This window comes from Theropithecus gelada, chromosome 15 (genome assembly GCF_003255815.1).
Source record: "Theropithecus gelada isolate Dixy chromosome 15, Tgel_1.0, whole genome shotgun sequence".
Classification (NCBI taxonomy): Eukaryota; Metazoa; Chordata; class Mammalia; order Primates; family Cercopithecidae; genus Theropithecus; species Theropithecus gelada.
Window position 1 is genome coordinate 91,658,708 of NC_037683.1, and position 14,458 is coordinate 91,673,165.

At 37.3% G+C, this 14,458-nt stretch overlaps 1 protein-coding gene across 5 annotated transcripts in view; it reads left to right on the forward strand.

Moving 5' to 3' along the window:
* The window catches only part of CEP78 (centrosomal protein 78), a 35,432-nt gene extending 24,487 nt beyond the window's left edge, over nucleotides 1–10,945 (forward strand). For 2 of the 5 annotated variants that reach the window (XM_025359502.1, XM_025359503.1), the window contains exons 12-16: nucleotides 2,201–2,278; nucleotides 3,451–3,617; nucleotides 4,655–4,826; nucleotides 5,138–5,185; nucleotides 5,725–6,358. In XM_025359502.1, coding sequence (XP_025215287.1) covers nucleotides 2,201–2,278; nucleotides 3,451–3,617; nucleotides 4,655–4,826; nucleotides 5,138–5,185; nucleotides 5,725–6,294 — 1,035 coding nt within the window. In that variant the 3' untranslated portion in view covers nucleotides 6,295–6,358. Of the gene's footprint in view, nucleotides 1–2,200; nucleotides 2,279–3,450; nucleotides 3,618–4,654; nucleotides 4,827–5,137; nucleotides 5,186–5,724; nucleotides 6,359–10,087 lie in introns of those variants that run through there. The other 3 variants (XM_025359504.1, XM_025359506.1, XM_025359507.1) reach the window with 2 other exon arrangements.
* The last annotated feature ends 3,513 nt before the right edge of the window (nucleotides 10,946–14,458 follow it).

Below are 14,458 nucleotides of genomic sequence, written 5' to 3' on the forward strand. Positions count from 1 at the left end.
AAGAAAAAAAAAAAAAAAGTCAAAGTTATGAGTTCTCTGATTCAATGTTAAATGGAAGAACGTCTAACATAAAATTGGATATACAGTCTTCCCTCAGTTTACTCAGGTTATTATTCCATGACTCCATCCTCCAGCATATACCCAAATCCATGCATGCATGCTCAGGCCTCACAGTTGGCCTGTGGAACCAGGGTATATAAAAAAGTCAGCCCTCTGTATGAGGTTTTGCATAGGAGAATACTGTATTTTTTTTTTTTTTTTTTTTTTGAGACGGAGTCTTGCTCTGTCGCCAGGCTGGAGTGCAGTGGCCCAGTCTCGGCTCACTGCAACCTCTGCCTCCTGGGTTCAAGTGAATCTCCTGCCTCAGCCTCCCGAGTAGCTGGGATTACAGGTGCGTACCACCACACCCAGCTAATTTTTATATTTTTTGTAGAGATGGGGTTTCACCATGTTGGCCTCTATCTCCTGACCTCATGATCCACCCGCCTCGGCCTCCCAAAGTGCTGGGATTACAGGTGTGAGCCACCGTGCCCAGCCAGAATACTGTTCTTGATCTGCATTTGGTTGAAAAAAATCTGCATATAATGAGCCTGCATACTTCAAGCCCTTGATGTTCAAGGGTTGTTGTACAGTATAAAATTTGATATTTCTGGGGTTGCATTCCAGAAAAAAAATCAACTCTTCCATGTATAGAAGGGAGAAAGAGGAGCAGCTGTCAGGGAGGAAAATTACTACAACACTTTATCATTAGTCGTTTTTAAGTAGTGGAATGTTAAGTGATTTTACTTTCTAATTGTTTCGTTTCATATTTCCTTATTTTCTTTAAGGAACCTGAATTACTCTTCAAAGGAGTACTGAGGAGTGTGCTTTCATAAAAATGTAACATTATGTTCTCACTTCCTCCACTAGAGGGAGAAACAATTTCATGTAATTGTGCTTTGATGTGATTTTTAGAACTAGTTAGGAATGTAGGATTTTAGTCTTCTTTCTCCAGTTGTGATAAGTTTTTTGCTTATTTGCATGTTTGGTTAGAAGTTCTTTGATAACAGTTCTAAATATTGAAACCATTATGTAAACAGTAAGTAGAGGAATTTTGCAATTTGTTTTTCCTTTTTCCCATAAAAACTTGGTTGGCTTTAACTGATAATGAAGCATTAAAGAATTTGTAGTTATTAGGGCATTTACTGATTTTTCAAACGTGTTCTGAGTGTAAAAATACATGCCCTTTGAGAAAATTTTTGAAAATCGTGAAAAACATTGAGGGAAATAAAAACCACCTGTGCATGGTACACACACCTGGATATTTTGTAATTTGCCCTTTTATCTTAAAAAGGTATCAAAATATTTTGTCACATCATTGAATGCTCTTCCACATCAGAGAATCTTACTTAGCTTATGGACCATCTCCCAAGAAAAACGACCTTCATTAACTCTGGTTAAGACCCGTATCATTGTTTTTAGTGGCTCCGTAGAACATTTCATCATATGAATGTGCTTTTTTTTTTTTTAAACAATCACAATTTGGAGGCTTTTAGTTACAAACAGTCCTGTGACATTATGTTGGTAGATAAATCTTTGTCCGCATGTTTGGTGATTTCCTTAGGGTAAATTCCCAGACATAGAATTGGTAGTATTTACTGAAGATGACTCCAGAAAGTGGTACCAATTTCCTTTCCTAATGTAGGTATATAGTAGCGTTCCTTCCCTCACTCTGGAGGGAATTGGAGAATCTCCATCATGGCTAATTCCTTTTGTATTTCAATCTTTACCAGAAAGAGCCCTATCCCTTTTAATTGATTACTTGATTTTTAATTTGCTGTTACATAATTCAGGTGTGTTAAGTGTGTTACTAGGGCTTCCTATTATAATGGATCCACAAATAAGAATAGAATTTCTTTTTCATAGCCTTAATTTTTATTTCTGACTCAATAAACATATGTGTATGCCTTCTATGGTGAGCTATCACAAATTTATTTTGGAAAGAGTGGGATTTAAATCTGTAATGTGAGAATTTGATATGTTTTTGGTAATTAATTTCCCTAGCATGGTATGATATTATACAGGCAGTAGGTTGTAATCCTGATATCTGAGTTCACTTCTGGCTCTGTCCCTAAACACTTGGTAAGCTCAATAGCTGGAAGAGTTTTGGGGGATCATATTGGGAATTAATTACAATATTTACTTTATTACTTAATACTAGGAAAAACTGGAGGAGTGCCTAAAGCAGTTAAAGGAGGAAAGAGTGATAAGGCTTAAGGCTGATAAGCGAGTCAGTGAGGTAAATAAAAGTTTTCTTACCTTTTGAGAGTTTTTTTGTTTTGGTTTTGGTTTAACTTTAACTCATACATACATACATACATTTTATAAACTTTAAAGTGAGACAATACAGTATATTGCAAATTGGTCACACTATGTTAATGTTTGTATTTACTTATATTTGGTGATCGTGTGATCTGTATTCCAAAAAGCATGTTTTTTAAAAATGTAAAACTTGTGGTTTGTTTTCTTTTCCTGTGCTTTTATATGACTGGAGCTTATTTTCTGTTCATGATGCATCAATTCAAGAATGCATTTATTAGGCTTATACTGATATACAATTACATAAAAGATGGGGATGAGACTATCTACTGATGGTGAATTAGGAAAATGAATAAATAAGGTAAAAGATAATGGAAAACTGGTAAGAATGCAATGAAAGATAAAAATCTATACCATGAGGACTAAATTAGGTGAATGTGCATAAGAGCACGGCATAAGCTAGAACGTTCTATATAACTATATTATTACAAAGCAAGTTTAAGGAGGAATTTTTGAAAGTATATGCATTGGTTTGTAAGACAGTTAATCATTCAGTAAAGGTTGAGCACCTGATTGTATAAGGCAAAAGGTGCATTGTGAACACAATGGCCTTTCTGAGAAATACCAGAGTTAGACTTATGTGTAGTATTAGATAAATAGATGATAAAGGGGGATGGTGTGCAGGAGAGTACATATTTTCAAGAAGCAAAGGGGGAATATTGGTAATTGTACAGATAGTAAATTGGGTCTGAAATAGGACTTTTAAGTTTATTAAGCATTTTACTGGCAAAAATTAGTTCTTAACAGCCAGATTGTAATATGCTTACTCTTTATTTTGTTGTCTAATTTGAGGGAAACCTTACACAGCTAATTTTTAAATATAGAATGATCCAGGTATGTATTTAACCTGTTAGAAATGTGATCTTTTTGAAAGATCATTAATGAAATACTGTTTATATTGTTTATGTAGGAGGTTTTGCCACTTATCTCCGGGTTTTGATTGTTATGTAATATTGTCTGTCTTTACTGGTGGAGAGTTAGATTAACTGCAAATTAATTACATTTTTAAAATGTTTTATTTTAGTTTCATAAAAACTATTTTGGTGATAATGAGAGAAAATGATGTCACACATTTTCAATCTTCTTTTATAGCTGGAACATGAAAATGCCCAGTTAAGAAATATAAATTTCTCTCTGTCTGAAGCCCTTCATGCACAGTCATTGACAAATATGATCCTGGATGATGAAGGTGTTTTGGGCAGCATTGAGAATTCTTTTCAGAAGTTTCATGCTTTTTTGGATCTCCTTAAAGATGCTGGGTTAGTTACTTTCTCCCTATGACATTTGTCCCTCCATTACTTTAATGGTGTTTTGCTGAGGAACTTGAGCAATTTTTATAGCTTCCTGAAGTCATATTTACTGTGTAATTATAAGTAATACACTTGATTTTTTAAATGTGGAATTAATTTTAAAAGAAATGCGAAATGACAAACCTGCCCAATATGAAAGAGTAAACTTACCTGGCTTGGTGGTTTGCACCTGTAATCCCAGCTACTTGGGAGGCTGAGGCAGGAGGATCACTTGAGCCCAGGAATTCAAGGTTAGCCTGAGCAACATAGCAAGACCCCATCTCTTAAGAAGAAAAAAAAGAGTAAGCTGTAGATAGAGTAATTGGTTAAGGGTAATTCTTGTTAAAGACTAAATTGAAGGTAGTTTTAATTGAAAGTGTTCAGGAATGTATAGGAATTTTTATTTTATTCACTTTGCTTGTTAAATAAATTTGAATTAAAATTAACTTTGTCTTAGACATTAAAATTGTTATTAATCTGCAGGGTAGATATAGATAGAGATATGGATCAGTGGTCCTCAACCAAGAATGATTTTGCTAAAAGAAGATACTGAAAGAGAGTTGGAGGTAGATAATTGATAGAGTTATGTTTTGTAGGTGAACGGTTTGGTGAGGGAAGGAACAAACATTCTTGAGGACTGGAGGAAAGGTGGTACAGATGTGTGGGGATGAAGGTGAGAGGCAGTAGGTATGCGGTAGAAAATGCAGCTTCTACTGAGACAGTATGTAAAATAGGGAATAAGTGAGGAAATGAAGTCAAGAGGTATCTAATACATTGTTGGGGGAAGAAACAGTGCTTAAAGGATTGTACGATCTGATTTGGTTCATCTCAGAGGATAAATGTGGGAAGGTCTGAGAAACTGGGAGGGATGGGGGTGTGGTCTGGAGTAGGATAATGGGTTTTAAGATTTTAGAAGTATTTCATGGTCATAGGTTCCGGGAAATGTAAGCCGTTCTTATGTGATTCTAGTAATCCTTGCCTTTTCCTCCTTTTCTTCTCTTGACCAGGCTTGGGCAGCTTGCCACAATGGCTGGGATAGATCAGTCAGATTTTCAATTACTAGGTCATCCCCAGATGACTTCTACTGTTAGTAATCCACCTAAAGAAGAAAAGAAGGCACTTGAAGATGAAAGACCAGAACCAAAGCAGAATGCCCTAGGGCAGATGCAAAATATCCAGGTAAGTGAATAGAACAGAACTTAGTGATTCTACAAGTGATTAGCAAAAAAGGGAATTACTAAGAGAGAAAAGAATAATGATCTGTTCACATGCTCGGGGACCAGAAGCATCTTTGGGGTCCTTTCCAAGACTGAGATTAGTAAGTTTGTACCCATTTCATTATATTGTATTGTTGTAAATAAAAAATAAGAAAGTTATTTTGAAAATTTATGATTTAAAGTAGACTATCCTCAGTGAAGAAATGAAAGAGTAGAGAAAATATTTTAAATTTTAAATTTTATAAATGTCTATTCTATTCATATTTCATCTAGGTTTCTATTTGTATGCAGTCAGCTTACAATGAAGGAACACTAATGAAGGTACAAGTACTGATATAGATAATTTTTCAGAATAAGTAATTCATATATAACAAACAGGCAGTATATTATACGCATCATCTAGTTATGGGAATGGGAGGGGCAAACTTGTCTGCCACAGGAATCCCCTGCTGCTTTTCCTCTGGCCTTACTTGGAGCCCCCATCTCCCATCTCAGCCAGTCTCAGACTGGTCTTGGCAACTGACGACTTGAAAACTCAGTCTGCTTACAAATTGGATACTGCTCACATGTGCATAGAGGATAGGAAAGAAATTAATTTTCTTATAGAATAAGGTTCTATTTTTTTTAATGAGGGAGTGATAAATTAGTAATAATTACGCAAAACACAAAAGTCTGAAAATGTGCTGGACCTACCTCTGGATATAGCTAAGTTGAGTTGGCAATCACTTGGCAAGATATAATTAGGGGGAAAATGACCTGGAAATCTTCTAAGATCACAGAATAACATTGATGTTTTGAACTTGACTTTTTAATGGTTGGCTTTGTTCGTCACTAAATTTTTGTTTTGTTTTTCCTTCTAGTTTCAGAAAATTACAGGTGATGCTAGAATTCCTTTGCCTCTCGACTCCTTCCCTGTCCCAGTTTCTACTCCAGAGACCTTAGGAACTTCCAACAACAACCTGGGAGTCCCAGCCACTGAGCAGCGGCAGGAGTCTTTTGAGGGATTCATTGCTAGAATGTGTTCTCCTTTACCAGATGCGACTTCTGGAACTGGAAGTCAAGAAAAAGAAGAGGAGTTGTCCAGAAATAGCAGATCTTCTTCAGAGAAAAAGACCAAAACAGGTGAATATACCAAAAAACACTCTGATAAGAAACACCCTGGAAAGGACCTGCATTCCTGCTCTGACTCTCCTGAAAACCGGAAAAGCAAAGGAACTGGGGAAACTAGTTCTTTGGTTAATGAATCAATTAAAAGTAGGTCTTTGAAAAAATCTGTTTCTGTCAAGAAAGAAAATAGAATAGTGACTGTTTCATCCAAGACAAATAAAAGTAAATCCAGTCCACTAGAACATTCTGAAAGTGATATTCTTGGATCTGATTTTGAATTTCAAGAAAGCATCCATTCTCTATCACGCCTTTCATACGACTAAATCTTTTGAAATTATGTTTTTGCCTTTAAATTTTAATAAATTTTCTTATGTTTTTATTATGGCATATGGTGTCTTAAAATATAGGATTGGAAGCCACTAAAGGAAGATTTCTCTGTACTTTTTATTATAATGAAATTTTTGGTCTATTTTTCCCTTTGATAGTTTACAACATTCATTCAGCAATTGTTTACTGAGGGGCTAGTATGTATAATATCATTCTGGGTGCTATGGCTTTCAGCAGTGGACAAAACAAAGCCTTTACTCTCAAGGAACTAATATTCTGTGGAGGGAGAAAACAGAACAAAGGAGAATATGATGAATAGAAAGGGATGGGAGTGAATAAATGGAATAATTTTACCATTTGGTTAAACGTGGAAATAAATATATATCACATGGCCAGAAGCCATTGACATATTCTAATATATAACCAGAGCAGTAAACATGTCTAGATGCTTAAGCATGTTCATGGATTATAGCAACCCTATAAGATAGGGAACCCCATCTTATAGATGGGGAGCCTGAGGAGACAGATTATGTGAATTGCCCAAAGTTGCACAGCTGTAAATAGGTGGTAGGGCTGGGATCTGAACCAGAACCCATACTTTAAGCAGCTATCGTGTTTCACTGTTAAGAGAGGAACCACTTAAGGAAGATTCCAAGAAAAAAGCCAATGAACACTATAAGTAGAAAAGAGTGGCGCTATCAGAAAGCACACCTAGGTTGAATTTTTTAAAGGCAGAGTTAGTAAGAGTATGGACATAAAACTTTGGAGTAAATATCCCTCCCTGGTAAAATATGCATAGGTAAGTCCTTTCCTACAACCAGACTATGACTTGAGAGATGAGATGAGAGAAAAGCTGGAGTGTTGGATTTCTTCTGAATGGTCTTGCCTGATTGTTATCAAAAGGGCTACTACATTACTACTGAGTTCATTAATCATGGATTGACTGTTATGGGAATGAAACAATGAACAAGATGTAATCTTGGCCTTTTAACACTCTGGTGAAGGGGAGACACACAAGCAGATGGTGTAATACTGTATATTACGTTCTATGGTGGGAATGCTGAGGGAGTTTAGTCAGTGTTTGGGGAAAAAGGAGGAGAGCAGTGGGGCCAAGAAGGGCGAACTAAAGAGACCAAAGGTCATGTTAATTTCTAAGCTAAGTCTTAAAGGACGAATTAGAGGTTGGTGAATAAGGAGATGAAGGGGAAGGATACTCAGGGCAGAGGGAATAGCATGAGTAGAAGTACAGAGCCGTAAGTGTGAGTATGTGTGTTTGAGGAACCACAAACACAAGTAATTGAGAGTTACCGAAATGTCATCAGGCACTGGCAGATGTCGCTCAAGGAGGCAGCTAGGGGAATGAGATTGGGTTTTATAATCCACATTGTATGGAGCTGGTTCTTTTTCTTCAGTAAATAATGAGCTAGTAAAGAATGGAAATGATATGCTCAGGCTTGCATTTAAGATCATTAGCTTTAGGCTGATACATTAAAAAAGTATGGAGATCAATTTTCCACACTCTTCTGAAGAGCGTTTGTCTTTGATTTGTAAATGGGACTTATCTTCCCACTTCTCCTACTGAAATAATTTTTAGACCAACATAAAGGAGACTCATGCATAAATAGAATTAGGCAGGTTTCTTTCTTTTTTTTTTTTTTCGTCTTTTGAGACGGAGTTTTGCTCTGTTGCCCAGGCTGGAGTGCAGTGGTGCAATGTTGGCTCACTGCAAGCTCCGCCTCAGCCTCCTGAGTAGCTGGGACTACAGGCGCCCGCCACCATGCCCGGCTAATTTTTTGTATTTTTGGTGGAGACGGGGTTTCACCATGTTAGCCAGGATGGTATCGATCTCCTGACCTCGTGATCTGCCTGCCTCGGCCTCCCAAAGTGCTAGGATTACAGGCATGAGCCACCGTGCCCGGCCGCAGGTTTCTTTAGTAGTACTTCTCAGGGGTGCTAGAGGCTAATGTTCATTCTGACTCTTCAAGACAGGCATATGGTATGCAGCCCTTCTCAAATATACTTGTTTATAGAATCCTTTTTAAATAGGAGTGCCTAATAATTGGTGCCACGAAATGCCAATTTGGTAACTTATGACTTAGCAAGAAGAGAAGGGGATCTAAAACAAGGTAGAGATGAAGGGAGGGAATAAGTTTTAATCTTATTTTGGCAGTTAAATAAGATTTGGTTATGGGAAATAAGGAAAAGGGCAGTGGGTGGACTTGTGTTTCTGTGACTAAGATTGGGTGGTGGTGTCATTGAGGCTGGGAATATGGGATAAAGAACTGCTTTGGAAAGAAGAGTTTAGTTTGGGACAGGTTGAATACATCACCTGTAAATTTCAGGAGGAAATGACTGGTAGATGATTGGATGTGCATGTGAAGACATGGAAATAAAGAATTTGAAAGTCATCAGCACATATAAGCAGTAGTTAAAATCGTAAAGTTGATGAGAACACAGAATTGTGGGGACTGTCAAAGTTTAAGTGCTAAGCAAAGAAAGGATTCTGAGAGAGACAAGTGATAAGAGTGTCAAGAAGGAAGAAGAATACAGTGTCACCTGGCAGAGAATAGGTGTCCACGGGATTTTGGCAGTTAGGTCCCAGGTGACCTTAATGAGAGCAATTCACTGAATTGGTTGGTGAAAATACCAGATTGCAGTAAATTGAGGGGCAGGAATACCCTGAGGGGACAATGAAGTTTGGGTGTAGGGCTACTCTTTGAAGGAGTTTGGATGGTAAGAGGAAATGGAGTTAGGTGAAGAGGAAGTTTTTAGAGTAAAAAAGACTTAAATGTTTGTAAGGTGAAAGGAAGGAACCAAGCAAAGAAGGAGAGGCTCATTTATGCAGCAGGATCTCAGACAAGGAGGGAACATGAGATACTTTAATGTTCTTTAGACTAAAAGAAACAGATCTGAACAGATGGGGATGTACATATTTGAATTCTTAATGAACTTGAGATGAGTGCAAAATGGTTAGATAAGTAACTTAGAGAATCTGGGAAAGAAATACGGATAAGAAAATAAAAGCAAGGATGGGGTCACATTGTAAAATATGTAAAAGTTATTGTAGAGTTGGGGGATCCTGGGAAGTGTGAACAGAGACAAAAATGGGAAGAGCTGGAAGTTAAATGAGTTTATACTTGATATCCCCAATTTTCTTTAACCATGGATTTTTACAAGACCTACACACATACACATAATTATAGTTTTAAAATTCTTCCATATTTTACATATATTTTATCAAACATTTAAAACCATAACTTTAAGAATTATAAATGTGGATATTTTGCTGCTTAATATATACAATTTTAGCCCTGCAAATAATTGTTAAACTTTCAATATACCTGAAATAATATCATTTAATTTTAAAATATGATATTTTCATTTGGTTTAGAGAAAGGTACAAGTATGTTCCTTTACTGAGAAATTACTATGCACCTTTACTGAGTACTTACCATAACATATACAATCCATATGCAAACAGGACTTTTTTCAGAAAACAGTCAGATGTGATACTGTAGCAAAGAGCTTGTCATCCTGCCTTAAATTCACACATAGTTACTAGTGGTCAAAAATCATCACTCTTAACTTGCCCATCCAGTTCTATATCCAATAATGAGTTCGTCCAATTTCAAATGGGTATTTAGAGAATCTCTAATCTCAAGACAGTAACACTTGATTTTCAGAGGATCGGCATGATAGGAGATGATTGGTTTTTTGAAAAATTCTGATTATACACTACGTGCTGGAACGTTAACGTGGATGACTGAACACATTCTTTTACTCTTCTAGAATCCCATTGAAATGATTGGAGAAATATTAAAATAAAAATAATAGCAGAGTTGGAAAACCAGAAGTTGAACAGTGTGGAATTTCTGGAAGATAAGAAGCAGATGATCTAAGTACCAGTTAATTAAAGGGTGGAACAGCTAAGCCATTCCACTCATCTTTGGAGCATCTAATTCTGGAGTTTGCCACCAGGCTAAGAAAGCGGCCATCTGAAGTGGGAGCTCTGACCCAAGAAATGCTGGGATCAGAGAATAAGGGAATTACCCAAAATGGCTATGAAGAGGAACTGAAGTTAAGCTGCCCACGTGATCGATCTCTGACTATGATGATCTGCCACTTCCATTTATAATCACCATATAAGTGCCTGTAATCATTTGTGTTCACTGAAAGTGAACAAGAATTCCCATCTGGATGAAAAAACAATACTTCAAACTTTAATCTTAGGCCCTCATTTGTAAATATGGACAGCCAAAAATTATCAAATTTGAAGAAAACCAGTAACATAAAAGGAGGCATGAAATTAAAATTAACCTGTTCAAGAAGATAGTTACTAGGAGAAACATGAAATTTTTAAATTAATGAATCAAAATCTTCAGCAATTCATAAAGAGAATTATGTTCATAAAGAATAGGATGCCATGAAAAAACTATTTAGCGGATTATTTAGCGGATTACTGGAAATTAAAAATTTGATTATAAAACTGAAACACTCAGAAGATGGACTACACAGCAGAATGGATTCAGTTGAAGCTTAAATTTATGAAATGGAAGATATTAATTGGTATTAGACATTTCATCAGCAACTAAATTACTTAGAAAAAATCTTCCTCAGAGTAACTAACCAAAATGAACAATGAATCCATTAAAGTGTGGTTTTTTTTTTTTTTTGAATCAAGGTCTCACTCATGTCACCCAGGCTGGGGTGTAGTGATGGGATCACAGCTCATTGTAACTAGGAACCATTGGGCTTAAATGATCCTCCCACCTCAGCCTCCCAAGTAGCTGAAATGTACCACCATGCCTAAGTTTTAAAAAATTATTGTAGAGATGGGTTCTTTCTTTTCCTTTTTTCTTTTTCTTTTTTTTTTTTTTTTGAGACGGAGTCTTGTTCTCTTGCCCAGGCTGGAGTGCAGTGGTGCCATGTCAGCCCATTGCAACCTCCTTAATCTCAGCTCATTGCAACCATCAAGTGATCCTCCTGCCTCAGCCCCCCTAGTAACTGGGATTACAGGCACGCACCACTATGCCCGGCTAATTTTTGTATTTTTAGTAGAGATGGAGTTTCACCATGTTGGCCAGGCTGGTCTCAAACTCCTGACCTCAGGTGATTCACCTGCCTCAGCCTCCCAAAGTGCTGGGATTACAGGTGTGAGCCACTGTGCCTGGCCGAGATGGGTTCTTTCTTAGGCTGGTCTTGAACTCCTGGCCTCAAATGATCCTCCCACCTTGGCCTCCCAAAGTGCTGGGACTACAGACCTGAGCCACTGTGCCCAGCCCCATGAAAGATGTTTAGATCAAATAAACGGATAAAGATATGAGACAAACTACTTTTGGCTTTGTGACCTGCAAATCCACTATAATCACCAGAGGTGACTGTAGTCAGAAAAAGTCTAAATAAATACTAATGACATGTGAAAACAAAGTCCAACTAAAGTTCTAGGTTTGAACATGAATGGAGGCAGGACAGGACATAGAAAATGAAAGCTTGTCCTAGATCTTGTCTTATTCATGGGAAGGATATAGGTAGTGTTTGATTCTAGGTGTTGATTGAAAAAATATATTAAAATACATATAAAGTTAAGGGTATGTTAGTAAGGATAGGTTAGATGATGTTGCATTAACAGCTCCCAAATTTTAATTACTTTCAACAACATAGGTTTATTTGTGCCCATGCAATTTGCCTGTGGCAGATTGGCTAGAGGCCCCTATTCAATATCACCCTCAGTCTGGGAGCAAGGCTGGTGGAACGTCAATATTTGGAACATTGCTGGTTGCGGTGTCCAATGAAAGAGAGTATGATGCAGCATATATTGTGACTTAAAGCTTCTGTCTAGATGTGACATGTGTCACTTCTGTTCACATTTCTTTGGCCAAAGAAAGTCGCATGGCTGTGCCCAAGTTCAGCAGACCAGGGAAGTGCAGAATTGCCATTTGCCATGAGAAGAGAGGGAAGCAAATATATGTCAACAACTTTAATAGCTACAAAACTACCTGGAAAGAGGGAATGGAATTTTTAGATCCAGCATGACGGGAAAGAAAAAGAAGCTACATATAAATAAAAAATCCACAGTATAGCAAGGTCAAATTTTTTACTCATAATAAACATGAACAGGTTAAATTCTGGAATCTTTAGGCTTGAGTAAAAACACGAAATCCCACTGTGTGCTATTTGCACAATCTAAAACACTGCCATAGATTATAGAGATGGACAAAAATATACTAGGCAGATGCTAAAGGGTAAATGTGGCTGTGCTAACTTCAGACTAAATAGAACCCAACGTGAAAATTGGTAAAGGGTTGACAAAAGACTCTTTTGGCTGATAAGTACAGTGTTGCAGATTTTTTAAAAACTATATCTGCAATTTAAAAACATCATGTTAGGCTAGGTGTGGTGACTCACGTCTGTAATCCCAGCATTTTGGGAGGCCGAAGTGGGCGGATCACCTGAGGTCAGGAGTTGAAGACCAGCCTGGCCAACATGGCAAAACCCCATCTCTACTAAAAATACAAAAAAAAAAAAAAAAAAGTTAATAAATTAGCTGGGTGTCATGGCACATGCCTGTAATCCCAGCTAGCTACTTGGGAGGCTGAGGCAGGAGAATCGCTTGAACCTGGGAGGCGGAGGTTGGAGTGAGCTGAGGTGGCAGCACTGCACTCCAGCCTGGGCGATAGAGCAAGACTCCGTCTCAAAACAAACAAAAACATCTTAAAATTATAGGGTGAGAATTTAGAAATACAAGGAAAAATGGACAAACCAGTTATAATGAGAAGCTTTAACGCATCTTTTTTCAGAATCAGTGGATCTACTGCTGCACACACACTTACTAGAATGGCTAACATTTTGAAATGCTGATAAATACACAGAGCAACTGGAGTTCCTCACAGCTGGTAGGAATGCAAAATGACTGAGTCACTCAAAACAGTTTGGCAGTTTCTTTAAATGCTAACATACACATACCATATGACCCAGCAGTCCCACTCCTGGGTATTTAGAGAGATGAAAACTTATGTTCACACAAAACCTGTGCATGGATATTTATAGCAGCGCCATTCATACTCACCAAGATGTCTTCCAACAGGTGAATGGATAGAGAGGCATCCATATGATGGCAAACGTCACAATTTGGATGAATCTCAACATCATATGCTGAGTGAAAAAGCCAGTCTCAGAAGGCTACATTCTGTATGATTCCATTTATATGACATTCTTGAAAAGACAAAACTGTTGTGACAGAACAGATTGGAGGTTGCCAGGTGTTGGAGCTGGGGGAAGTTGATTACAAAGAGGCTGTACAAGGGAGTTTGTTTTTTGTTTGTTTGTTTTGGTGATGAACAGTTCTGTATCCTGATTGCGGTGGTGGTAAGATGAGTCTATACATATGTTAAAATTTATAGAACTGCACACTCTCAAAAAAATTAGTTTTACTGTATAGTAATATTAGAACTTGAAAAACTCATCCCTCTTGCCATCAAGATATGAAAGATACCATTGAACATAAATATTTTGTGTCTATCATGAATACAAAGCATATTCTGGAAAACCAATGGAACATTCATATAAATGATTTGTATGAAGGAAAAATACTTACAAAATTCAAAGATCATACAGATCATGTGTTCTTTGTATAATATAATAACAAAAGGCGTGTCCACTTGGAAATTTTTTTTTTTATACTTTAAGTTCTAGGGTACATGTGCACAATGTGCAGATTTACATATGTATACACGTGCCACGTTGGTGTGCTGCACCCATTAACTCATCATTTACATTAGGTATATCTCCTAATGCTATCCCTCCCCTATCCCCACTCCCCACAATAGGCCCCACTGTGTGATGTTCCCCTTCTTGTGTCCAAGTGATCTCATTGTTCAATTCCCACCTATGAGTGAGAACATGCGGTGTTTGGTTTTCTGTTCTTGCGATAGTTTGCTGAGAATGATGGTTTCCAGCTGCATCCATGTCCCTGCAAAGGACACAAACTCATCCTTTTTTATGGCTGCATAGTATTCCATGTTGTATATTTGCCACGTTTTCTTAATCCAGTCTGTCACTGATGGACATTTGGGTTGATTCCAAGTCTTTGCTATTGTGAATAGTGCTGCAATAAACATACATGTGCATGTGTCTTTATAGCAGCATGATTTATAATCCTTT